Source organism: Chrysemys picta, chromosome 1 (assembly GCF_011386835.1).
Source record: "Chrysemys picta bellii isolate R12L10 chromosome 1, ASM1138683v2, whole genome shotgun sequence".
Classification (NCBI taxonomy): Eukaryota; Metazoa; Chordata; order Testudines; family Emydidae; genus Chrysemys; species Chrysemys picta.
In genome coordinates this window covers 334,835,327-334,863,132 of record NC_088791.1, presented here as the reverse complement: position 1 = coordinate 334,863,132, position 27,806 = coordinate 334,835,327, and the positions used below count along the sequence as shown (strand labels likewise).

The 27,806-nt window shown below is 43.1% G+C and overlaps 1 protein-coding gene across 2 annotated transcripts in view; it reads right to left on the bottom strand.

Annotated features, from left to right (window-relative positions):
* The window catches only part of PRCP (prolylcarboxypeptidase), a 59,633-nt gene that overhangs the window by 6,809 nt on the left and 25,018 nt on the right, over positions 1-27,806 (bottom strand). For both annotated transcript variants that reach the window (XM_042855973.2, XM_024107517.3), the window contains exons 2-8: positions 16,909-17,049; positions 15,139-15,240; positions 14,520-14,701; positions 10,866-11,023; positions 8,899-9,071; positions 3,907-4,071; positions 2,682-2,869 (exon numbers count right to left, since the gene is read on the bottom strand). In XM_042855973.2, coding sequence (XP_042711907.1) covers positions 2,682-2,869; positions 3,907-4,071; positions 8,899-9,071; positions 10,866-11,023; positions 14,520-14,701; positions 15,139-15,234 — 962 coding nt within the window. In that variant the 5' untranslated portion in view covers positions 15,235-15,240; positions 16,909-17,049. The remainder of the gene's footprint in view (positions 1-2,681; positions 2,870-3,906; positions 4,072-8,898; positions 9,072-10,865; positions 11,024-14,519; positions 14,702-15,138; positions 15,241-16,908; positions 17,050-27,806) is intronic.

Sequence of the window (27,806 nt, the reverse complement as noted above, 5' to 3'; positions counted from 1 at the left end):
CCTCCTAGCAGCTGGGAGGAGCCTTCACAGTCTAACATCATCACTCTGAAACTTATCACTTGCAACAAAAACCTCTACAATCCCATGTGTTAACGGGATTAAAGTATGGTTTCCACCATGATGCAAGGTTTCCATGCCATGCCAACTGAAAAACTGAATAGCTTCCAATAAGACTCTCTGGTATGAAAATTGCTGAGAGTGAAAGAGTCACTGCAAACACCAAGCTCACAAAGCTAAAGTTGTAATAAAAGTGCACTCTCCCGGAAAGCCATACCACATCAGTTGTGGTCTCAGTAGCGTTCACAAGCTGAGAGAGTTTGATGGAAGATCTCCAAGGAGCTACAGAAGTGGTGCTGGGGATTTCTCTGAGTCAATACTGACTAATGCCTCAGCACGGTGCTCTAGGACACTGCTGCTAAGGGTGTCATCTTTTGGATAAGAGGGCAGAAGTCATGACCATTTTTGTTTCTTATATATCTCAGGGCATTTTTTGTAGGAGTAGAGACATCAGTTCCAGTATCCTGGCCAAATTCCAATCTGGGTAATTACATTCGGCCTGGAGAAAATCCACCCAACGGTTCCATTCCAATATAGTATGTTTCACTCACTGTCCTAAAACTGTTGTGAGTTAAAAAATAATAATATAGATAGATAGATATACCTATCTCATAGAACTGGAAGTGACCCTGAAAGGTAATGGAGTCCAGCCCCCTGCCTTCAGTAGCAGGACCAAGTACGGATTTTTGCCCCAGATCCCTAGGTGGCCCCCTCAAGGAGTGAACTCAGAACCCTGGGTTTAGCAGGCCAATGGTCATACCACTGAGCTATCCCTCCCCCCTTTGCAGTTAAGCAGATGTTGCATTTTACTCCATGTGGGGCTGCATCTCCATGGTGGATGCAGGGATTCTTTGTGGCCCTTCAGGATAAAAGGTAGGTGTGTGTGTGTGTGTGTGTGTGTGTGTGTGTGTGTGTGTGTGTGTGTGTGTGTGTGTGTGTGTGTGTGTGTGTGTGTGTGTGTGTCAGTCCGTCCGCAGGGAAACAGCTCTGCTTGTGGTCCACAGCATTGTGTGTAAAGCACTTCTTTTTCATTCATTTGGTTGCTTTCAAGCTTTTCTAGTTTCAAATGCCCTGAGCTGGCATAAATGCTTAAACATGCTTTAAATAGGTTTGTTTGCTCATCTGTAGATTTCTAAAGCAGAATCATACTGTACAATTTTGTGGAATCTTATTAAGAACAAGAAACAATTTGCAGGAACTAAATTAGAAGATTTGGGGTTGTTTTTTTTTTTTCTTTTTTTATCACTTAAAGAAAGATTTCCATCAAAGCACAGTTTCACACTTTGGAGCAGATACCTGCTGGGGAAGGAACAGCAAGAGACCAATAAGAGAGAAAAGCAATAGGCCTTTGGAGCTAAGAAACCAAAGTCAGAGGCTGAAATCCTGAGACTAATCCCTGATTCAAGCCAGGATGCCTTACTTTTAAAATACACAGCTATTTACTAGGTCCCAAAGACTAATTCTGACTTTTGTTTAAAGAAGTTTCTTTTCTAAAGGAACTTGAACAATTTGAATGATAGCACAAGAGGTCTCTTGGGGAGCTGCCAGCGGTAGGCAATCACTGTGTGCTGCATCAGAAGGAAGACTGATCTCCCTATCAGAGTTCCTAGCTTTCTCTCTTTAAAAATAAAGGGGGGAAGAAATCTAGAAAGCTGCTTAAGAAACAATGATTAATAGTCGTTTGCTGAAAGAGTTGTCTCGTGTTAGGAAAGGAGGGCCGGTTTGTGAGTTTGGGGTCTATACTACAAATTATATTTATACTCCCCTCATTTTCTTATTAAAAGAAGGATCATTCCCCATGTTACAGAGACTAGGAGATGGGCTGTAAAAGATTAGGCTACTGGTTTCTATATTGAGAGGTAGACTGGGAAAGAGGCAGGAGGTCCCCAGGATCTCTGCTAAAAGAGCCTGAGAATGAAACTGGTGAAAGGGGGCCAGAAGGAGACCTAGTAGACAGACAGAAGGGCAAGGAACCCTGGGAAGGGGCAAGTTGGTGTGGACTTGGTGACAGAGCTGACAGGCAGACCCAGGGGCTGGCAACAACCAGTATTCCTGGAGTACCCCAACAAGCGGGTCTGAGAGACTGGGCAGCCAACATCCCAGAGGGAAATTAAGAGACTCAGGCCTTGGCCAAGAGAACAGAGGGCTTGAGACATGATCCAAATGCTGGCTTCCATTTTCAGGGCCCAAAGCTAAGGCTTTCAAAGAGGGTGGGTGGCAGCTCCCCTGCATCCAGCTGAGGGAGGGAAGGTTGCTCCAGCCCACAGCAGAGGCTGTGACTCAGGGTGACAGATAGGGCAAAAGACTCCTGGTGTTGGAGTTTGTGGTTTTTAGACTTCCATTTACCGGGGAAGAGATGTTTCCTCACAGAAACAGAGCCACACTCCACAAAGCCATAAGCCAAATTCACCTTTCAGAGGTGCACATGCAACTCCCACCAACTTCTGCAAGAGCACCGAGGAGAGAATTGGGGAACGCTGGGAACTCCTGGCTACGGCTACACATTAGATGAAAACAAAAAGTGTAGAGGCTTGTGGTTTTGGTGCTCAAAGCCCCAGATTCTATCCCCACCAGCAACCCATGTTGGTAGAGGGGGATTGTTACAGAAGCTGAAGTAAGCTCACCTGAAGATGATGTTACTGTGTGAACTGATGTTTTTCCCTCCATACACAGAAGGAATCCAGGAAGGGCGAGGCCTCACTTTCCACAGTTTGAAGCATTCTTCAGAGAAGACATGGAAGTTCCATTTCCTAGGCTCAAACATGTCATTGACACCATCTGTGCACATGGGCATCACCATTTCTGTGCAAGCCTGGAAGGCACAGCAGGAAAACATAATTGTGGCTTCTGTTGGAGACTTTAAATATGCTAGTTGTGGCTACAGCTGTACTGTAAAGGAGGATTCCTTTCAATGCCTTACATAACAATAGATATTTGCTACATATTAAAATGCAGACACTGAGCCACAAACTGCTTGCCTTTCCCAGACCAGTTGTCCCACTGACCTCAATACCACTAGCCAGAGGACACATCAGAAGTGGTTCTATTTGAATAAACCAGAATCAATTTACCCTTGTAAATTTACATAGACTCAAATTCGGGTTTTTTTTGCTGGAACTTAATGGTTTGCTTCTAATAAAAATGTTGGTGTGAATCTTAAACCAATCGTCAAACACCCAGGAGCCCCAAGTTCTGTTCCCCGCTCTGCCACTATCTTGCAGCGTGACCTTGTGCAAATCTCTTTCCCTCTATATATATATCTCAGTCTCCCCACCTATAAAATGGGGATAATGGTACTGACCTTCCATTGTCAAGTGCTTTGTGCGCTAAAGATGAAAACTGCTGTAAACATTCATTATTTTAATTCTTGATGATTTTCCCTACCGCATATCTGCAGGTCACCAGGATGTATTACTCATGTCATTAAAAAGGTTCCACCCAATTCACCACCATACATACAAGCTCAAGATAACGTTCAGGTTCTGTTAACCGATTTCACAAATAAAGACTGAAATAATGTTTTAAAATCACAGTCTAATTCATAGAAATCATCTAACACAAACTCCTTTGTTGGGAAGGCCAGGACTGTTCACAAAAGCTAATGATAATCCCTTGACACATTCCTATTGAGTTCTAGACAAGCTTGATTTTGGAAAAAATGAGGTCTGACAGTCCGTTGGTGCAAACGGCACAGCTTGTGTTGATTTCTCAGTGAAGGTATGCCAATTTACAGCAACCAAGGATCTGCACCCATATATTAACACAAGTTAAAAGATTCTGACAGAATGAATTGAGAATTCACAATAGCTTTGGCACTTTGGACATTTTGGAAAAGGTTTGTGTACGTACCTGATAGTACCAGCCCGTCAGCCCAAGATTTCTTGTGGCACTCTGAGACGTGTTAAGGCACGATGCAGCTCCCGAGTAGTTGTAGTAGACATTTACTGCCTGGAAAACATTCTGTAGCAGTAATTTGTCTGGCAGTTTGGGATTCTTCAAGAACTTGCAAACTACCTATAGCAAGAGAAAGGGGGAAATGTCTCTAATGATGCCCTTGACACAGACTGACCAAACCTGAGAACAAGTCGGGTCTGGTGCACTGCTTTCTTTTGAAAGTTTTGTCAATCTGAACTACAGCATTTCTTGGTCACCCTATTTAATTTTATGGTATATGTTACCAAGACAATTATATTAAATCAGAAAAACAGAAATATAAAATATTACGTGTAATGCAGCTGAGTTATTTTGCTGCTAGTACCCAACATTTTGAATTTCCCGATTTTATTTCAACTGTACAATCTTAATATTGTATTAGCGGTTTCTGCATCTGTGATAAATGAAGGGGAGGGGTAGTTCCCTTTTATGGACACCCAGCCAGCCCGTTAGCTATAAAATCCATCTTGGTAGCTGCTCTCTACTTGCTTTACCTGTAAAGGGTTACAGAAGTCTCCAAATGAAGGAAAGGGAGTGGGCACCTGACCAAAAGAGCCAATGGGAAGGCTAGAACTTTTTAAAATGGGGAAAAAAAACTTCCCTTTGTCGGTCTGTTGTTGTTCTCCAGGGAAGAGGGGAGCAGTTGTGCTGTGAGAAGCTGGAGACCAGATGTAAAAATCATCAGACCATAACTAGAACTACTTATTTGAAACCCCCCAAATATATAAGTAGATCAGGAATGTTTAGAAAGACGTGAGTATGGTTATTTCCTTTATTTCTGTAAGGCTTGTGGACTCCTCTGTGCTAACCCCAAATGCTTTTGTGTTGCTTGTAACCTTTAGGCTGGACCTCAAGAAGGTTATTCTTGATGTTTAATTTTTGTATGTGGGTTTTTTAAATTTAGCAAAAGCCTAAGTTTCAGATGTATTTTCTTTCTTTTTGTTTTTAATAAAATTTACCTTTTTTACTAACAGGATTTGGATGTGTGTGGCTGAAGAGGTTTGTGAACATGTTTTTTAGTTAGCTGGTGACAACAGATGATTTCTTTGTTTTCCTTTCTCGGCTCTTCCCCTGAGCGGGGTGAAAAGGCTTGAAGGTACCCCAAAGGAAGGAATTCCCAAGTGGACCTTCCTGAGTTCCAAGGGGTTTTGCATCTGGGTGGTGGCAGCATCTACCCATCCAAGGTCAGAGAAAAGCTGTAACCTTGGGAGTTTAATACAAGCCTGGAGTAGCCAGTATTAGACTCCTTGCAGGCCCCCACCTTCTGCACTGAAAGTGCCAGAGTGGGGAATCGGCCTTGACAGCATCCAATTCCCTTGCTTTATAAAAACAGATTATGCTTTATAATTAGTTAGAAAAGTTAATAAATAATTTGGAGTTCCTTTGGGATGAAAAATGTCTCCTAAAAATGTAAGTTCATTGCATCTAGCACAATGGGGCTCCAATCCATGGCTGGGGCTTCTAGATGCTACTGTAATATAAATAATAAATCAACATAAATTGGGAAGTTTCTCATTTTTAAAGTGATACTGTTTTTAATCACTCTAGCAGTTTTTTTTATTTCTTCAGCTCTGGAAAACATATTGGAAGGAGGCACTGTGCTGCTGGAGAATTAAATCAATGCTGGGTTTGGTTTGTAGCTCAGGGTTAAATCCTGGCCTACATCACACCATGATCTGCCTCCACACCGATTTTCCCCCTTCCCAAACAGAAGAGGTACGTGGCAGCTGACTCCTGAGCACAAGTCCCTTATCTCCTGCTCTGTGGAGGGCTCTCAGTACGTCTGGGACCTACATGAGGAAGGGCAGAGACTGAGCATCCCAATGGTAAGTGTGGGGAGGGCCAGGGCACATCCATCAGACCCCAGTCCCCAACCCAGTCTTCATTTGGGTGGCCATGGGAATCCCTGTTACTGCGGCGCCTGCCGGGGACTGGAGGAGATGCACCATGGCTCTAGAGCAGTTGTGAAGTCACATGGATTCCTGTGCAAACAGTTCTGGCCATCTGCAGACCTTCTGGGATCTACACGGTTTGGGGGCAGGCTCCGTAGCTCATTGTGGGAATGTGTGTGTGTTGGAGGGAGGAGGCAGTGTGCAAATCCCGTCCCCATGAAAAGATAATCAGGAAGAAACTCTGGGAGGGGTTATTTGTGTAACTTTCCTCTCCCCTTAGCCTCTTCCCACAGACTTATGGGGGGCAGAGGTGTGCAATCCAGCCCCCTGCAGGGTACGGAGAGTACCTGTAACTCCCCCTGAAGCTGAAGGGAGTGGCTGGTGCTCAGCAGAATACAGCTCACTTTGGGCTGGGCATAACGTTCAGTAAGGGTATGCCTTCACTAGGAGTAAAGAGGTGTTCTTTCCTCCTGTTAGCTAACAGAGTGCCTAATACAAGGTAAAATCCTACTGAAGAAGAGGTAGTTACCAGTTTTAGCACAAGTTAGCAGGTTGAAGTAGGGGCTATGAGGGAGCCTAGAGTTGTCTGTGACCTGCGAACTCAGGCAGTTCATAGTTTTAACATGAGTGAGCAACTCCAGGCTGCCCCATAGCAGTGTTAACACAAGTTAACCTCGGCCTGCTAACTCCCGCTTCGTCACTAGGACTTTACCTTGTGTTAGCTAATAGGAGGCAAGAACATACTAGTAAAGACAAGGCCTAAGTGTAAGTCACCAACTCTTCTGCCATCATTATTAAGAGAGCTTTCTGCCTTGGCTAGTTTCAGTGCTTAGTTTGTGCCAGGGTTTGCCAGGGCTGTGCCTGGCACCACTAGGTTTGGCAGCTCATAGCCCCGGCACCTCTGGGCTTGTTGCATCAGTTATGAATGTAAAAAAGTTGCTTGAGCCCCGGCAGCTCTTTCATTACAAATGAAGCACGGACTAGGTTCACTAACCAGCTCTGCCCCTGAGCAATTAAAGGCGCTGAAAGCTCATTCACTAGTGCCCTGGTGCACTGCAGAAGGTAAAGATGAGAGTCTAAAGAGCTGCAGACAGCCCTACTTCTGTAGATCAAGCACCGGGGTGGAAGCTGAGAGACCAATCGCTTCTCAGAGGGCACCATCCGCCCACACTAGAGAAAGGATTATGCAGCACATTCAGCTATTCTAACAGTTTTCTTCCCCTAAGCTCTCAATACCCTTCTCACTCTCACTCAGCTAATCACATTAGTTTTGTCATTAGAACTCACATTTCATAGAAGGTACCTAAACAGCTTAAACCACCCAGAGAGGCCGCATACATTAGAAGCGCCAAGACAAACAGAAGGAAGGGTTTGCTATTGCATATCTTACTGAGCCACTGTGGCTCACTCAAACCTTTGAGCTCCATCTATCAGTAACAGAACAGCAAATTCAGGGATGGGAGTGAGGCAGTAATGTGCATCCTTCAAGCTGCATTTAGACAGATAAGAGACTGAAATCGAACTGAGGGTATTTATGCTGATGGGAGAACAGCAAAGGACAGGTGAATTTCCATTCTCCCCCGCTTTCCTTTCTTTTTCCTTCCACCAGTCAAGTCTATGGTTATTTTTGTATGCATGTTTCAGCTTTTGTTAACAAGCCAGAGCAAGTCAGGCCCACCTATGCACACAACATGACAATACACAGTGCGAGGACATGACAAGAAAACAACACTGAAGCACAATTCAGCAAATCCTTTACTCATCTCCAGATTCTGCTTTCCTTGCTCACCCAGAGTAGTACCTCATGCTCAAATCCAAGAGACCATTCCTAAGGGACTACTCCGTAGGAGCAGAAGTGCTCGGGTGTGTAACTAGTCCCATTCAAATAAACCACACTACCCACATTAGCAAGATTTTTCCAGCAGGATCAATCCCTTATGTGGCGTATAAAACCAAGTCTGCTGACTAAAGGAGATCAACAGTTTGTCTGTTCAGAATTTAGGTTTAATGGAGGATAAACACTGGTATTGACTTTATTTCTTTTAATTTTACCTACTGTACTTCATTGGTAATTCATAGTAGCTCAAAGTGACTCAGAGGAATTCATTGAGGGGTTAACAGAGTAGAGGCAGGCAAGACCAAGAAGAAGTGACTCAGAGGCAAGAAGCATTCCAAATAAGTAGGCTGGCAAATAAGGGAGTGGATGTGGAGAGCTGCAGCCAGGAGGTCAGAACACAGCTGCAAAAACAGTCTAGTTCTAGCACTTTGGGCCTCTGAAGACCAGAGGGATTTGGAAAGATCATAAGAAGGAAAGGCAACAGCTGAGATCATAGCAGATGAAGGTATGAATAAGGAGGAGAGCCGAGGGGGAAGTAAAGACCGATAGCGACTTTCCAACAAGATGATGAAAGAAAAAAAAAATGTTTGGGGCGGAGGATTGGCTCTACAGAGCCAACATGAGTAAAAAGGAATTAAACATATTTTTGACACTAAAATCAAGCAGCTGCGACTCCGATACACACAGGCAGCAGATCTGATGAGCCAGAAAGAGCCATTTTCACATGATCCCTTGGCAAAGCAGAGCTCTGGGGTGCAAGCTCCCGGCGGCACTCACCTCAAGCGGCTCTGCACACTGCCCCATCCACAGGCACCGTTACTGCAGCTCCCATTGGCTGTGGTTCCCAGCCAATGGGAGCTGCAGGGGCGGCGCTTGGGGCAGGGACAGCGTGCAGAGCGGAGGCCACTGGCTGCCCCTACACATAGGAGCCAGAGTGGGGGCCATGCCGCTGCTTCCGGGAGCTGCATGGCACGACCCCTGACCCTGCTCCCCGGCTGGAGCTCAAGGTCTGGAATAAAATGGCTAGCGGGCCGGCTTCAGCCCGCGGGCTGTAGTTTGCCCACTTCTGTCCTAGATCATGTGGGTTTTCTTTACTTTTTAAAAGCAGCAATTTGCAGTAAATCAGCGTGTCCCAGCCTAAAGCTGAATCAGTTATAGAAGATGTAGATGCTCATTTACCTGAATGGGCCAAGCTGGCAGGGGCTGTAAGAAATCAGCTTTATATGGATAGTTCACCATTGCCAAATTTACCCATGTTTCGCTTAGCCAAGCTTTCAACACAGCAGCATCTTGCTTGCTTTTTAATGGGCTGCATAAGTGAAATGCGCTGGAAAGCCACTTCAAACCTTCATCTAAGCAAGAAGACACACAAATTAGTGGTTAATGTCCCTGGAGTCAGTCATACATCATAAAGGCTATGGATAGTGAGGACCCGAAACATGCCCCTGTTACTGCAGCTTCTCTCTTACCCTTTTCCCTTCCCTCGGTGTAATTAAGCCAATGAAGTTTCTTCACGTGTACACAAGCATTCCTGAGAGCAGAATCTGGTCCAGCGAGTATTTCAGTGAATGGACTACTCGGAGGTACGTGCATAGTGCATATCAGGCACATTAGGTTAATGTAAATCTGGCTGGTGTTTGGAGAACATGGTGTCTGACATATTAACATAGTGAACATCACAGAGCAAGCCTCTCTTTTCTGAAAGGAAACATCGAACGTACCGGCTGAACGTACGAGAGTTGTCACTAGATAACTCACAGGACTCTGCTTGCCCTTCTCTACCTTGTTTTGACTGGTTAAGAATCCCTCGGATTCAGTTTCCCATTTTTACAGACTAATTTATAATACTGGTTTCTCTAGTGGGGTCCTGAACTAGAACAGGAAAATAAATTTTAAAATCCCTGTGCTCTAGGTAGGCTGCAATCCCTTCTGATCTCTCCACCCTAGTGCTAAATGATAAATAGTGCAATGGCCAATTAAGATTTTCCCTTCCTCCTTTCCTGTTTATTTTTAAGCTAGGTTAAAAACAAAAGCAGACTACCTTTAAGGTCTGCTCTCCCATCCTCTTCCCTTCACCTTTTTTCATGAAATTAAGGATGTTGCCTTCCTTCCTAGTTTGCACCGCGCTGGAACGTGATAGCGATTCCTTAAGTTATGATCTGGAGCCAACTCCAGATCTGAAGTTTTCCTGGTGGTCAGGGAGGTTTGGACCTGGATTTTAAACCACTCTATAAAACTTGTACAAACCATATGCTATGCCAGCAGCAAGGTCTATTTTTAAGTTACCTTCCCCTTTTGAAAGGTTGATACTAGTGGACTTCAGAAATAGCATTTCAGTGGTAGCTAACCTCTTTTCTTTTACCCATTCCAGATAGAGGAAATAGCATAACTCTCTAAATCTAGACTAAGGTCTGCTATTTTTTAGGTTTCAGAGTAGCAGCCGTGTTAGTCTGTATCCGCAAAAAGAAGAACAGGAGTACTTGTGGCACCTTAGAGACTAACAAATTTATTAGAGCATAAGCTTTCGTGGACTACAGCATATGCATATGCATCCGAAGAAGTGGGCTGTAGTCCACGAAAGCTTATGCTCTAATAAATTTGTTAGTCTCTAAGGTGCCACAAGTACTCCTGTTCTTCTTTTTGCTATTTTTTAGTCATTTTAAACAACCTAGTTATTTACTTTGAAAAACTAGCTACAGTACTGAGCATGCAGATGTGTCATGGATTATGTTAGGCCATTGCAAGGTGTGGCCCTGGAAAACAAGGTAGACAAAGCTAGAACTCAAACAGCGTGGAAATCTGGCTTTTTTTGTGTGTGTGTGTGGGTTTTTTTTTTGGTCTGTAGTTGTTTACTTAAACAAATGTCTCCTGTTTCTATGTGGTATGATAGCATCGTCTACCTGTGTCCAATTCCACCTTCACAGTCAACTCCAAATGGTCTCATTTTAAAAGTTCATTTTTTAAATATAAAAGCTAATCCATAACAGCTGATGAAGGCTATGTTAAAAAAAATTAATGATACATATGCGACAATCACTCACACTTTATGCAATTTCAAATTTACAATGATTCTCTTTAGGCAAATTGCTTGAACTTTGTGATCCTTCAAAAAACAGGATTTCTGAAAGGTCTTGCCAACTTCCTACCTGTGGAGGAGATGCGATTAATGGCCCCCCAGGAATTCAGGATGCTCTCTGAGCAGCACTGCCCGCTCTTTTTGAAATCATTTGTCACTATACTGTAGAAAGTGCCACAGGGTACCAAATCCTCAAACTGCCAGATTGGGGCAGAGGCTGCAAGAGCTCTGTAGATGGAGACAGAAAGACAAGATTGTTTGGTGAAACATGTGCATCTAGCACCTCTAAAAACCATGAATCTCTGTCCTCATGGCAACACTTTCCTCACAGCTGCTGTCTTCTCATTAAAAAGCTTCTAAAAATAGGTGCTTATAATTCATCTGTGACATTCTTGACTGAGAATTACATGAACAATACGTACATTTGCAAAAATATTCCACAAGATGGAGTGCAAAGCAAGTGGAAGTTTTAGCCATGTCAGATTATCTTTGGAAAATCATGGGAGACCGGAGAGATTCCAGAAGACTAATATAATGCCTATCTATAAAAAGGGAAATAAAAACAACCCAGGAAACTACAAATCAGTTAGTTTAACTTCTGTGCCAGGGAAGATAATGGAGCAAGTAATTAAAGAAATCATCTGCAAACACTGGGAAGGTGGTTGCAACTGCTTTGGAAGATAGGGTCATAATTCAAAATGATCTGGACATATTGGAGAAATGATCTGAGGTAAACAGGATGAAGTTTAACAAAGACAAATGCAAAGTGCTCCACTTAGGAAGGAACAATCAGAATCACACATACAGAATGGGAAGAGACTGTCTAGGAAGGAGTACGGCAGAAAGGGATCTAGGGGTTATAGTGGACCACAAGCTAAATATGAGTCAGTGTGATGCTGTTGCAAAAAAAGCAAACATGATTCTGGGATGCATTAACAGATGTGTTGTGAGCAAGACACGAGAAGTCATTCTTCCGCTCTACTCTGCACTGGTTAGGCCTCAATCGGAGTATTGTGTCCAGTTCTGGGAACCGCATTTCAAGAAAGATGTGGAGAAACTGGATAGGGTCCAGAGAAGAGCAACAAGAATGATTAAAGGTCTAGAGAACAAGACCTATGAAGGAAAGCTGAAAGAATTGGGTTTGTTTAGTTTGGAAAAGAGAAGGCGGAGAGGGGACATGATAGCAGTTTTCAGGTCTCTAAAAGGGTGTCATAAGGAGGAGGGAGAAAACTTGTTCATCTTAGCCTCGAAGGATAGAACAAGAAGCAATGGGCTTAAACTGCAGCAAGGGAGGTCTAGGTTGGACATTAGGAAAAAGTTCTTAACTGTCAGGGTGGTTAAACACTGGAATAAATTGCCTAGGGAGGTTGTGGAATCTCCATCTCTGGAAATATTTAAGAGTGGGTTAGATAAATGTCTATCAGGGATGGTCTAGACAGTATTTGGTCCTGCCATGAGGGCAGGGGACTGGACTCGATGACCTCTCGAGGTCCCTTCCAGTCCTAGAATCTAGGAATAAGATGCTAGTTCAAACATTTTTAAAAATTTTGCAGGCTCTTAGTCCACGTTTGTGTTTATTTGTACAGTAGTGTCTAGAGACCCCAACTGAGATCAGGCCCAGTATACTAGGCACTTATATATATACACACACACACACACACACACACACACACACACACACACACACACACACACTAAAGCGACAGTCTGTGCCACAGAGACCTTACCATCTAAATAAACAAGGCAGACAAAGGGTGGCAGAATTATTATCCCTATTTTATAGATGGGACTCTGGGACACAGAGAGGCTAAGTGACTTGCCCAAGGTTACATGGAAAGTCTACTATGGAACTGGGAACTGAACCCAGAGCTCCCAAGTCACAGGCCAGTGCCATAACCACAAGACAATCCTTTCCCAACAGCTATACAGTAATCCTATATAGGCTCTGATACAATACAAAATAGCAGTGGCTGCCTAGGTCATAAAAGCCACAGAAGGCTATGGATGCTGGCTCTGTAGCAGGAGAGCATCAGACGCTGCAAAGCAAAGTCACCAAAAGAACCTTCCTATGATGAACTGTGAAGCTGTCCAAGGAAAGACAGCATCCAGTAGTCAACTCTTGGGACAGCTGGGCCGTCTGCTTGCTGAGGCAAAGACCACGTAAGTTACAAACAACTCTACTAACTCCCTTGCATGTTTCCTGGAGGGTGGTAAGGTTGGCTCAAGCATTTGGAGGGCATATAGAGGAGCTTCTCTTACTTCTAGATACCAAGAAGAGAGCTTATGTTCACAATGGCATTGTGGGAAACCTTACCCTCCAACACCATAGTTTATCCTGGAGCCTCTCTCTTTCCTCATGATGAGAAGAGGAATGTAAACAGAGGTGTTGAGTTTTCAGTCCAATGCGACTCTTTGCTCTTCTCCCTACCTGACCTTCAGAAAAAACAGGGCAGCCAAGTGAAGTGTCCTGACTTGGCCTGTCCCATATGAAGTTCTTCCCTAGCCAGTAGAGGGAAAGCTTGCCTGCACCTTAAGCCTTGAGGGGTGAGGAGAGTCCCACGCGCAACTACATTTGCTGCGTCAAGGAACAAAAATAGCCATTGTAAAACATATTGGCACTGGTCAGATATTCACTGAGTAAGAGTTTTGGGTTTTGCCAAAAATCCCAATCACTTTTTTCTTTTTGTTAATAAATTTTAAAAGTTACCTCGCCCCAGAGAGAGACAAAAATCTTATCTGCCATCTGCAACTTTTAAGGACAATGGAGCCTGAAAGAAATCAGAAGACTCAAAAAGTCAACTTTCTTAAAAGGGATCATTTTAAAGTAATTATAACTTAATTAACAGGTTTACTTGAAAATCCTCAGAAAAAAGTCAACACTAGCTGCCAGCTTTCATATGTATTGCCCTTCCTCGAATCTTTGGAATCTCCTGGAGGGACAGTCTCACCAACACTGAGGTGCTCAAATGGACCGGCATACCCAGCATGCAAACACTCCCTCAAACAAAGACACCTCCACTGGCTTGGGCACGTGTGCCAAATGAATGATGGGCACATCCCAAAGGACATCCTCTACGGTGAATTGGCATCTGGAAAAAGACCCAAAGGGCGCCCACAATTGCATTTCAAGGATGTGTGCAAGCGAGACTCAAAAGAAACAGACTTGGATGTGGATCACTGGGAAGATCACACTCAAGACCACAGCCTTTGGAAAGAAGAGCTTAAAGGTCACCGTAGTTACGAGAGGAAGCAGTCCAGTCTAGCAGAGGAGAAAAGAGCTCACAGAAGGCAGAGCCCAAAGGGTCGAAACATCGTCTTTAAATGTGAGAGATGCAGCAGAGATTGTCTCTCGAGTGGGTCTCTTCAGCCACAGCTGCCATAAAACCAACTGAGTAAATTCGTTACCACTCAGGGGCGCATACCCATGGCCTCTCGAGACTGAAGGGTGCCTATATCTACCAACTGCTAGATTGTGCTCTGTACATTTCAGAAGAGATTGTTATTGGCTGAAGAATAAAGTAAGAGGTTGAATCCCTGTTTTAGATGAAAAATTTAACACAATCTTAACTCTGAGCTTTCAAGACTGCCTCCACGATATTCATAGCTATAAATGCAAATTATAAATGCAAAGAAGGATTAGGTCTTTCTAACAAATCCCTCTATTTCCAGGTCATTTTTTATGTGCCATTACTGATCTGTGTTTAAGCATAGCAACTGCACTTACCCAACCACCACATGAGGGTATTTCATTCTAAACCAGGCTGCAAGCATCCCTCCATAGGAACCCCCTATGGCAATCACAGGGGCATTTAGGGCTCCTGGAATTGTCTCCTTTAAGTGCTGAATTAGTATCGCAAAGTCTGCCAGAGCTTGTTCCGACGTCAAGTAATTCAGGTGTTTGGAATCCTGAAACAAGAACATATTATATAGTATGGGACAGATTTTCAAACAAACACCAATCTTTGTTTTTCCCTTTGTAATTTGTGAGCTGCTGAGGATCACACCAGAGGTGGCTACATTTGGGCAACAGTTGAATTGATCTCTGCAAGTGTAGCTTGTAATTCTAGAAATCCCTAGAGGCTTTTGAAAGCTACTGTATAGAATCAATAGTTATAGAAAATGTGACTCTCCTGCCACACACCACACATACTAGTAAACATGGAGCCAAATCCTACTCACCTTACTCATGCAAGTAGTTACTATGTAGTCAACAGGGTTACTCACACAAGTCAAGCCAGCAGGATTTACACTAGCATAAAAGAATTTTAAGGAGAAAGGAAGCAGCCAATTCTTCTCAACAGCCTTGAAACCAGTAGGTGATCAGAGTGGGAAAAGGCACTTACGCTATAAGACTTATTTCCGAAGGGCAAGGATTCTCCGTAGTATCTGTGTTCAGCAAATATTAACATGGCATTAAGCTCTTCTGCCACTTCCCACATAAAACCCTGGGAGGAAAAGGGATGTTTAAAACAATGAGCAGACACTGAATTATTATGTACTTTCATTTAAATATACCCATTAAATTCATACTCTTCAAGAGGGAAGATGCCACTGACACAGTAACTAGTCACTCAACTATTGTCTAAGGATAGTAAAAGTAAAGCGAACTAGACAGGTACAGCATGTAATGGAGGCTTAGTAAATCACTGAAAATATTCACAGGGCCAAAATTCTGCATGGGGCCAGTAGGTACACAAAAAGAGAAACATATCAGGTGAGGGAAAGTGCTATACACCAATATTGTGCCAGAGCCAGTTTAGGCAATGCTGCCATAATTGCTGTAGCAAAAGGGACGTGGGAAATCTATGAATACAGATATACACATCTCAGGATTCTGATTAAGTTACAGGTGACATGAACGTCATTTTGCGGCAAACACTAGATAAATAGGGCTTCTGATTTCGGTTTTAACTGATAAAAACCAATAAGACATCCCTGACATAAATAACCCTCTGAAATCAGTGTTCATCCAGGAAACACTAGAACAACACTGGAACTGGTTACTTGTATCTAGGGGCTTGTCTACATGGAGCAGTAATGCATACTATGGGGGTGTGATTTCTAAAGCACAGTCACAAGTTGTGCATTAATTCATCTGTGTAGTCCCTGCTGCTGCATGCTAAAGCATATATGACTGTAATGAGTAAGGTATATATTGCAGTATATACAAAGAGAAGGTCCCCAACCCTCCACCTCACCCGATTTTTGGATATCTATGTAAAACTCAAAAATTGCTAAAAATAAACCCTGAAAAACAGAAGCCCTGTCTATAATCTATATAATAAGATTCCAAGAATGTTATTCTGAGGTGTGACTGTATGAAGTCTAGATTATCTGTTGAGTCAGTGTGAAGTGATGGAAATAGCCAGAAGCATGATTGAAAGCTCTTTTTGTTCAGAACATCTCCAGGTTCTATCACCACTGGGATTTGAAATCTGTTACCATCCCATTTTTTAAATTCTCAGCCATTTTGACTTGAGGAATTATATCCATGCGGCAGCAAGGCATGTATCTATCCCATGGTGACAGTCCTAGACATTGGTTGAGCTACCTCTGATATCACAATCACCAGTCTAATTCTAAAGCTAATTTATACGCAACAATTTCATTGCTTGTATGGAGTGCACTGATGGAGGATTACTTGGCCCAACTACCACGTCTGTGTGATGGCACGGATGTTTAGTTATTAATATTATGTATAATAGACTTTCCTATGGTGATCATCAACTTACTATCAGACCACCTCAAAAAGAATAATGAATCTAGACTCAACTCCATTTTACAGATGGGGAATCTAAAGCAACATGATGTGAGATGACTTACCAAAATCTCCTGATAACCAGTCCTGTGTCTCAACCACAATATCATCCTTCCTCTCAAGGCCTGATTGACAACCCTTTTGCATTTACCTCAATGGGCTTTGAATCAGGCCCTAAACTCCTTTATTTTGTTTATTCTTTTAGCTCACTGTTCCTCAAGGAACACTATTATTTTAATCAAAATTATTGCAGACTTGGATTTTAAAATATGTATTCCGAGTCTGTCTCCCACTAATACGCCACATTGTAAAAGTAAGAGGAATATTAGAGAACAAAAATCTATTTTATACACACCGTATTATTGCAAAACCAGGTGATATCGCCTTCATTGCCAGTGTAGAAGAGAATCGATCCATTGTCTTTTCTCCAATGCTGATCTGCTACTAGGTACCGCTGTTGGAATGTAAGATCTTGATCAAATCCAAAATGATCAATCTGTGGGAATGAACAGAAAACAAACAAACAATCAAATAGCTTCAGAAAGGTCTAATAGGATCAAGGAGTAAAAGTGTTGACATTCAAGATGAGATTCACCAAGACTGAAAAACTTAAACCCAAGAATCTTTGGCTCTAATACACTGAAATTGATTTAAAGTTTTTCCTCTCCAAGAGACAGTTAGCCAGGGTTGGATGAAGGCTGTACCCTCAAGGCGGAAGTGAAATTTAATCTCAGTTACAAAAGATATATGCAGTTTAATAGCATCCTATTTAAAGGCGATGCTCTCCAAGAGTTCAGGCCTCCCATACTATTCATATTGCAGTAGCATCTAGAAGACCTGCATCAGGGATTAGAACCCCATTTGCTAGATGCTCTCCAAACATAGTAAAAATAAAGTCTTTGTCCCATATTGCTTACAGTCTTGTGTCATGTTCTGGGGTGCAATCCAAACCAGTGAGTGGTTGCGTCACAGCCTGCCGTCACTCTAGGTGCCTTAAATGCTCTGCTGCTGTGGCTCACAGCCTGGACAGCAACACCCAGCAGACAAGCACGCACTGAGCATCTGTGTATTAAGCAACTCTGGCTCAGCACTCTGATTCCAGCCATCTGCTTGTTACACCCCAGCCACACTCTGGTATCTATTAGCCTAGTGGCTAATTAGATGGTTATTATTAGTCTAGTGACTCAGACACTCCCAGTCCCAAGATTTCCCAAAACCACGTGCTCTGTAATGTCCAGCCCTCTCCTGGATAATAAGGTTCATTCGTTCCTCTAAAGAGAGGAAATTCACAGCGTATCCCTTTAATTCAAACAGAGCACTGGGTTGGTTTAGATTAAAAGTAAAACAAGTTTATTAACAAAAGGAGGTAGGATTTTAAGTGAGTTCAAGTATAAAGAATACAGTTAGAAATAGTTACAAGCAAATAAAGATGAAAAATGCTTTCTAGAGACTAACAAAACTACAGTCTTGATTCAAAGTAAGATTCTTACCGCACGCCCAAAGAGCAAGATGGCTGACTCCCCCACCCAGTCAAGATCTCTCCCCGAAGATAGTGAAACTTTGAAATGGATTCTTCTGAAGGTTACTCCCCAAAATAGAGTTCATTCAAGCCGTGAGGAAGGAGACATGGGGTCTGGTGATAAAGGAAGTTCCATGCTAGTTTCTTTCCTGATGATATTTGCTAAAATGTATATCAATCTGTTCCTGCCCTCTCCGATGCAAATGAATGGCCTCCTGATGTGATGATAATTGAGTGATGACACCTGGCTGGAGATGCTGGCTTGTCCTTTGTCTAGGAGAAACCAGTTTATACAGTCCCCAGACTTGTCTGGTAAACATATTTTAGTTCTGAATTTCCTTCATTATTTGTATGGTCCCTTGGGCATTTACTGTACCTACCTCAGGAAAGACTATTAATGATCAGCACGTTATTCGTTTTTCAATGATACCTTACGTGACACCTATCAGATACAATTTATGACATTAATAAATTGGGGTACACTGGTCAGGCCAGCAGAAACTCACTTCCAGATACCAGTAAACCCCTTGCCCTCTTGCACTGGGATGCTGTTAGGGTCACATCTCGGTAATGGCAAGACAGAAGAGCTGTATGAAATAAACAAATGGGCAAGGTGGAAGGCAGAAGAGTGAGGGGGTAAATGGCAGCGCTGGTCAAAAGTTTTCTGACAGGTTTTTTTGGAGAGGTGTGGCGGGGAAAAATACAAAGTAGTTTTTTCAACTAAATGGAAAATTTTCAAGGAATTATGTTTCCTAGAACATATTTGATGGAATACTGAAAACCCAAAACTGAAGTTTTCCTAGCTAAAATATTTTTGGTTTTCAACAGTTTACAGCTGAAAAATGGTAACGTTTTCATTTCTGATTAAGAGTTTTCCACTGAATGTTTTCAATAAAACATTTTTCCTCCCTTTTTCATCAAAATTTTCCACGGGGTGAGCAGATGTTTTTCTACATAAAACAGCAGTAGTATTAGCTTTATAACTGGGGCCCAACCAAATTCACATCCATGAAAAATACATCTTGGACCGTGAAATCTGGTCTCCCCGTGAAATCTGGTCTTGTGTGTGCTTTTACCCTATACTATACAGATTTCACAGAGGAGACCAGCGTTTCTCAAATTGGGGATCCTGACCCAAAAGAGAGTTGCAGGGAGTTGCAAGGTTATTTGGGGGGGGGGGGGTGTCACAGTATTACAACCCTTACTTCTGCGCTGCCTTCAGAGCTGGGCGGCTGGAGAGGGGCGGCTGCTGACTGGGTGCCCAGCTCTGCAGGCAGCAGTGCAGAAGTAAGGGTGGCAATACCATACCATGCCAGGCTCACTTCTGCGCTGCTGCTGGCAGCGGCTCTGCCTTCAGAGCTGGGCACCTGCCAGTAGCCACCGCTCTCCAGCTGCCCAGCTCTGAAGGCAGCGCCGTCAGCAGCAGTGCAGAATTCAGGGTAACAGTATTGCAACACCCCCCCCCCCCCCACCCACACACACACACACACAATAACCTTGTGACACCACCCCACACACACACACACAACTCCTTTTTGGGTCAGGATCTCTACAATTACAACACCATGAAATTTCAGATTTAAATTTTTAAAAACCTATGACCATGAAATTGACCAAAATGGACCCTGAATTTGGTAGAGCCCTATTTATAATGTTGAAAATTTACCCTGGATTACAGAGGTGAAATTTTCAGCCTTCATTTATGCTACTTTACACACACAAATGTTTATATATATCCTTCCCCCCACCCTTTGGAGAGCCTGTCTACACTGGGAAGCAGGGGTGACGCTCTGAAGGCAGCGCCACTGCCAGCAGCAGCGGAGAAGTAAGGGAGACATACTGAGCACAAGGAATGGGTCGGGGCCTGGAAATAACAAATGGGAGGGGAGGGAGCATGCAGGGAGAGAGACGGGGAGGAGCATGCATAAGGGAGGGGGGATCACAGAGGGAAGAAGCGGGGCTTGGCTAGGGGAGGGGGTCACAGAACAAGGAAGGGGAACGTGCATGGGGAGGGGGATCACCTGGGGGGGGAGGGAGCATGCACACAGGAGGGGCTCACAGAAGGGGAGGATCCATAGGGGAGTGAGACTTGAGGGGAGGAGAGGATGCAGAGGGGAGCAGGGATCACCGACAGGGGAGGAAGGCATAGTTAAGGGAATGGGGGCACAGACGAGGGGCGGAGACCCCCAAACAGAGGGAATGTGGGTGAAGGGATGAGTTCCAGATGGACAGGCACCCTGCAAAGAGGAGACGGGCACATGATGAAGCAGCACATGATTGGGAGCACAGGGGATGCTGCTGCTGCGAGCAGGGCAGGCAGGGGCCATCGGACATTGTGAGGGGTCCGGTCCCACCGCCATGTCTGTCCGAGGGCTGCCAGGAACTGAGCCAAGCTGTACATCAGGGCAGCGGGCAACGTGAGGTGTGCGGGGCTTACCTCGAGCCCCAGATCCGGAGCCCAGGGTGGCTCCGGGGTGAAGGCTGCGAGGGGCCAAAGCCCTTAAGCTCTCCCCAGGCCTAGCGTGGGGACGGGGGAGCCTCGGTGCTCCCATATATGCCCATAAGGTGTATAGCGCAGGCCCTCCCCCAATTTTTGGTCCAGCCCACCTCAACCCCCTCTCCCCCAGGCTGGCACCACCCTTGCTGGGAAGTTTACCGACATTCTTATTTTGGTATAAGAGTGTCCACATGGGGGCTTATCTCAAGATAACTATTCTGGAGTAGCTGTTTCAGTGAATTTCCAGTCATAGCCAAGTCCTAAAGCATCATCACTTTTGCTTTAGAAACCAGTGCTTGGTGCTTCCACCCTGGGAGTGAGGGTAGCCTGTAACTGGATCACTCTGAATTATTCTAGGAGAGAGCAGCATCTTTGCTTCATCTCTCTGTCAGTCTCCCTGCTGGACCAGTAGAACAAGGCCATTGGCAGTAGCTTACGGCGTGCTGCTGGTAGAAGCCTGACATCTGCTGGAACGAACATCTGTTCCTGCTGCCTTCTGTCGTTAACATACAGCCTCTACAGTCCCTCATGTGCCCAATAAAACCTGGGCTCTTTTAACATGGCCTTTGTTCTGAAAACATTTGCAAGCGGATTTAGTGCTCACGGAAGCGAGGCATCTGAGCACTAGATCAAGCCATGTGTAGCATGAGCAGCTGCTGTGCAAACTTCCCCATGCAGCTCAAATGATGAGCCTAATTCCGGACTACCAGAACCCAGATATTCCAGTCAAGAAAGCAAACTGCATGGCCTTGTGCGCAAGCTGTTTAAAAGGTTGGTACTTATGAAGAGGGAATGGGATAAGACCCCAGACTTTGCTTGGGCCCAAGATCAGGATTTGAACTTAAAAAAAAAAAAAGATTTTAAAATGGTTTATTTTCAAAACCTAACAAGTTTACAAAAAGTCTTTTGCCACACTCACTTTTGGGGGTGCTGTTATTAGAGATGGGCCTTAGCAGCACTGAACATAGAGGAAGTTTAGAGCCAATGTGCCTCAGGCCCATTCTGCTATTCATATAATGCCATATGTGTGCATTTTACCTTACAGACATGGAAAACGGAGACAAGGTCCTTGCCTGAGAGTTTATGAACTAGATTTAGGGTTTTGACTGGTCCAAAAATAACTGGCCAATTGACTGGTTAACCATTGGTCAAATGAAATCAGAAGTGGTCAAGTATTCGAACCTTTTGCTTCCCTTGATGTATATATTTTTCCCTGCACCCTTTGTGAATAGTTTTAGTTCTGGTATTTAATCTCAATTTGTTTGTTTGGAAGACAAGCAGCTGCCAAAACCATAGTTTCAGTTTGGGGTCATTATCTCATACGATTAGTTTTGGTGTCTAACAAAGAAGATCAGACATAACTTTAGGATAAGTCTGAGCCATTCAGCGTTCATGAATGTAAATATCAGAAAGCTACACCAAGGAAGCTTATCTTTAAGCTTCTTGAGAAGGTAAGTGTGAATGTCAGATGGTTTAGCAAACTGGCAATGGGAGTCAAATGTGACCAGATGAACTATATCCCAGGTTGTGAGGGACCACAGGGATCTCTGGTCCAGAACCAGTGCTATGAAAATTCGTACCAATCCGAATAGAACTTGCATTGGTTGACCAAAAAGTTTTCTAGCTTTAGCAAGTCATGAAACATGAAACATTTTAACTACGGTATCACTCATTTAACTTTAAGAGGGATATCAGTTTTTCTTGGTATTGTTGCTGCTGTTCATTATCAGTTGTGTAACACTTGCTTAGTTCGACAAAACTTGAACATAAAAAAACAAAGTAAGAATGAAGGACAAGATTCTCCGTTGTTCCAAGTTCTCACTCTGTGAAGATGGGAATGGAGGGACACCAGGGAGCTAGTCATGCTTTTCTTGGCCCATTTGGCAAAAGTCCCCAAGGGGCCAGCCACCAGACTTGAGCACAGTCAGAGCAGACCTATTTGTGAGTTATTGCCAACTGATGCTGTTTGGCCCTGGCAAAATGAGTTGTCTATTAAATTAATCAATCCAGTTCCTATTGGCCACCTGTCTACATCACACGAATTTCCATCCGATTAGGCTTTAATTGTTGAGGCTTAGTGGAAGGGCCAAGGACTAAACAGATGTACCAGCTGAACCAGCCTCCCACCTCCTCTGCGGTCACACCTATCAAAAACTTAACAGCAGTTGGGCAACTGCTGTGCTCTGATCATCCAGACCAGTGCTGTCCTTGTCTGTTGGACCTACCTGTGGTCTCTTGTCTTATACATAGATTATGAACTCTGAGGCAGGGACCATCTTTTTTGTTCAATACCTTCCACTACAGGGCCCTGATCCACAGCTAGGAGCCCCCACATAAATTAGACAACTAATTTGGTCCCTAATCTAGTTAACTATTTATGCATGTGCTTAACTTTAAGCACGAGTTGTCCCATTGCAGTCAATGCGACTATATGAATGCTTGAAGTTAAGCATGCATTTAATGGCTTTGTTGGGTTGCAGCCCTAACAAATTATGACAATAGATTATGTCATTGTATACGGATATTTGACTTGCTACTTTTTGCAGTACCATTATTTTACATGTAATAAAACTTAGTGCTGTAGTTGGAAAGTGATTCCTATGAATCAAGAACAGACTCAGCAGCAGAAAAAAACTCAGGTTTAGAAGTGTATAGATTTTGGGGAGGGGATTTAAGCAGGTTTAGAGGGAACATATTTAATAAGTAGTTTCCAAGAAGTATTAGAATAATATAGTCTACTATACTGAATACTCTGCTGGCAGTAACAGAAAATCTATTTTGAGATCCACTGAGAAATCTGTTTCCACAAAACTTCTCTCTCCCCTTCCTGACAGAGTGAGATTCTATAGGTGGATGATTAGGACACTGAGACAAGAATCTCTAGTACCTCAGGAGAATGTTAAACGGCAGTTACTAAAGTTAGACATTTTTAAATCAGCAGGTCTAGGTAACTTGCACCCAAGAATTTTAAAAGAGCTGGATGAGGACCTTGCTGGACTGTTAACATTGATTTTCAATAAGTCTTGGAACATTAGGGAAGTTCCAGAAGTCTGGAAGAGAGCTAATGTTGTGCCAATATTTAAAAAGAGTAAACAAGATGATCGGGGTAATTATAGGCCTGTCAGTCTGGCATAGATTCCAAGCAAGATAACAGAACAGCTGATATGGGACTTGATTTATGATGCATTGAAGGAGGGTAATGTAATTAATGCGAATAAACATGAGTTTATGGAAAACTGATCCTGTCAAACTAACTTGATTTTTTTCTTATTATAGTACAAATTGGGTTGATAAAGGTAATAGCGGTGATGAAATATACTTAGATTTCTGTAAGGCTTTTGAATTGATACTGCACAACACTTTGATTAAGAAACTAGAACAAGATAAGATGAACATGGCACAGATTAAATGAATTAAAAGCTGGCTAACTGATAGGTCTCAAAATGTAATTGCAAACAGGGAAACAGCAGCAAGTAGGTTTCAGGGTAGCAGCCGTGTTAGTCTGTATCCTCAAAAAGAACAGGAGTACTTGTGGCACCTTAGAGACTAACAAATTTATTAGAGCATAAGCTTTCGTGGGCTACAACCCACTTCTTCGGATGCATCACTTCGAAGAAGTAGGTTGTAGCCCACGAAAGCTTATGCTCTAATAAATTTGTTAGTCTCTAAGGTGCCACAAGTACTCCTGCTCTTTTTGAGCAGCAAGTAGGTGTGTTGCAAGTGGCTCCTGTGGGGAACTGTTCTGGACCCTATGCTATTTAACATTTTTACCAATGACTTGGAAGGAAACATAAAATCATCACTGATAAAGTTTGCAGTGACACCAAAAAATGGGGGCGTGGTAATTAATGGGATACAGAACAATCTGGATCGCTTGGTAAACTGGGCGCAAACAAACAATGCGTGTTAATATGGCTAAATGTAAAGTATACATTTAGGAACAAAGAATATAAGCCATACTTACAAGAGACAGGACTGTAGCTTGGGATGCAGTGACTGAAAAAGATCTGGAGGTCGTGCAGGATAATCAGCTGTGGCCAAAAAGGCTAATGCAATCCTTGGATGCATAAACAGGGGAACCTCAAGTAGAAGCAGAGAGGTTATATTGCCTCTGTATTTGGCACTGGTGCAACTGCTGCTGGAATACTGTGTCCATTTCTGGTGCCCACAATTCAAGAAGGATGTTGATAAATTTTAGAGGGTTCAGCCAAGAGCCTTGAGAATGATTAAAGGATTAGAAAGCCTGCCTCAGTGATAAAATAAATAGATTGAGCTTCCTTTATCTATTTATCTTCACTAAGAGATGGTTAAGGGGTAACTTGATTGCAATCTATAAGTACCTAATGGGGAACAAATATTTAATAATGGGCTCTTCAATCAACCAGAGAAAGGGGTAACAATCTAACAGCTAGAAGTTGAAATGAGATAAATCCAGACTGGAAATAAGGCATAAGTTTTTTAAACAGTGAGGATAATTAACCACTGGGACAATTTACCAAGGGTTGTGGTGGATACGCCATCACTGACAAAGTTTAAATCAAGTTTGTATATTTTTCTAAAAGATATACTCCAGGAATTCTTCTGGGGAAGTTCTATGACCTCTAGTACAGAGGTCAGACTAGATGATCACAATGGTTCCTTCTGGCCTTGGAATCTATTAAAAGAGTGCGAGATCAAGAGCTAAGATAATTAGAGAAGTGAAGAATTTAGATCCAAAAGGGGGGCAAAAAATCTGAGAACACCAGAGGGAGCTATTACATAATCCATTTCGAACAGGCTTACTGAAGACAACGAACTGTCAAAAGCTAAAGTCAAGATTTACTCAAAGAATTTAAAACAACTCAGATTTTGCACACTTCTTTTTAAATCCACTTTTAGGATGAGAATAGGTAAATCAAAACAAAGATCCCTGAAAGTTAAACAAGATAGACAGACAACAGAGGGTTAGAAGGGAAGGCACAGCTTAAACATTTACAGATCCTGTCAACTAAGGTGGGGTTTTTTTGGTCAGATTTTACAAAAAAATTTAGTGTGAATTTTTTTCCAATGGAAGGAAAACAGGTTTTCCTTTGTAGTTTTATCAGCCCAAAGAACAACACTGCACTTAGTGCATGGAAATCTAAAAGTGAAAATGACGAGAGGAAAAAAAACCTCACCTTTTGTTGTCCTATCAGTGTGGAACACAAAGGAATAAAACAGCAGCAATGATACAGAAATGAATACAGCAGAATTTTAATTTTAATCATCATCTAAAGTGTTATCTGCAACGCTGATCTAGAGATGGTCTATATTATCTTACACTGTGTATTTGTGTATGTAAGGATTTTATATTGATAGTCAACCCATAATTACAATATAGCGATCAGAAGGGATATTACTACTAAATGCACATGTATGAAGACATTCATCCTGAGTGGCTACATAGGCTTAACATTTAAGTTTCTACTGAGTGTATGTAACGTAAGAGAACTTGGTTAGAAACAAGCCTAGTCATCAACAGTAGTGGTACAAGCCAGACCTTCAGAACAGCATTCTATTTTACCGTTTTGAAGTAATCCATGTGTGACTTCAGCATTTACCTATAGCCATGGTAACCCACAACACTGAATTTACACTTCTGAAACGAGTGTTAACACCTGGGATGTAAGAAAGCTATATAGCAGGCGTTTATGAACAAATATATAAAGTTTGACATGTAAATATGTAAAAAGTTAACTCCCTTGCTACTGTGTTCTTTGGAAAGTCACGATGAACAACATCTCAGAAGAAGGAGAATTGACTCCCTATTTCAAGTCAGGAATTTTCAAAATCCTTGTATTATAACATATTTATTATCTTATTGTTTACATAGCGCCTTTGATCCAGAAGGACACACAGCACTTGGCAAAAGCTATATAAATATACACTTCACCTATAGCTGAAAGGCAGCCACCTCCAGATGGAGCACTGCAACTATTTAACAATGCACAGAAACAGTTTAGGACTGTATCCACTTGAAATCGCCAGATGAAAATGTAGGTAGACAGAATATAATTACCCTAGCTTATATCCATTTTGAGTATCTAAACCAGGGATCGGCAACCTTTGGCACGCGGCTCATCAGGGAAAGCCGCTTGTGGGCCGGGCCAGTTTGTTTACCTGCAGCGTCCACAGGTTCGGCTGATCGCAGCTCCCACTGGCCGCAGTTCACCATTCCAGGCCAATGGGGGCTGCGGGAAGCGGAGCGGGCCGAGGGATGTGCTGGCCGCCACTTCCCGCAGCCCCCATTGGCCTGGAGCGGCGAACTGCAGACAGTGGGAGCTACGATCGGACAAACCTGCAGATGCTGCAGATAAACAAACCGGCCCGGCCCGCTAGCGGATTTCCCTGACGGGCTGCGTGCCAAAGGTTGCCAATCTCTGATCTAAAAGATCAGCTAAGGCACCGGAGTGAAGACCGAAGTCAAGAACTTCACTTCTTAGGCACAATGGAACTTTCTACAAGAAGAGTAAACGCTCACCTGTGCAAGAGTGAGAGCCTATTTGGGGGCTGGTCAGAAACTGCGTAATGAAACCCCCCAGTAACTACAGACCATCACAAACGTCACCACCTTCCACTCTAAGTGCAAGGCACAGTTCCTTGACCTTGCCTTATTATACACATGTTGCTATCCAAACCAAAATACTCCATTTGCCATACTTCACCCCCCCCCCACACACACACACACCTCCTCCAGGGAGAGGATGAGAGAACAAACAAGTGGCAGATGTTAGTCACATTGCTTAATGCACTACAGGAAGGCAATCACATACTACTGTGATAAACATAGTATAACAACCTATATGGAACAGGACAGAGCATCAGGACTAAGAACCTTTCTCTAATGAAATGGGGTTTCTGAACTTTAATGACCACAAAGTCAGGACCTCAGTTCTCTCCTCCAGAGGAGATTATACCCATTTTTTACTGTATAAACTGCAATGTTATTTACCCCCTGGAGATTCTGGAAGGACTCTAAAGCGTTGCTGTGATGGCTTTTATTTCAGAATTCCTCTATGCAATAACAGCTTTGTTTTACATAGTTGGATATTTCATTTGCAACTGAGTTTACTTTAGTGATTCCATTGGCGAACAGCCAAAAGAACTTAAATAAAAGAAAGACACCCTCCAAGTGCTCATCCTGTCTGAATTATTTCCTCACTGTGGACAGACACAGGAAGGACAGAGGATATCCTCCTGCTTTGAGAAGCAGTGTGGT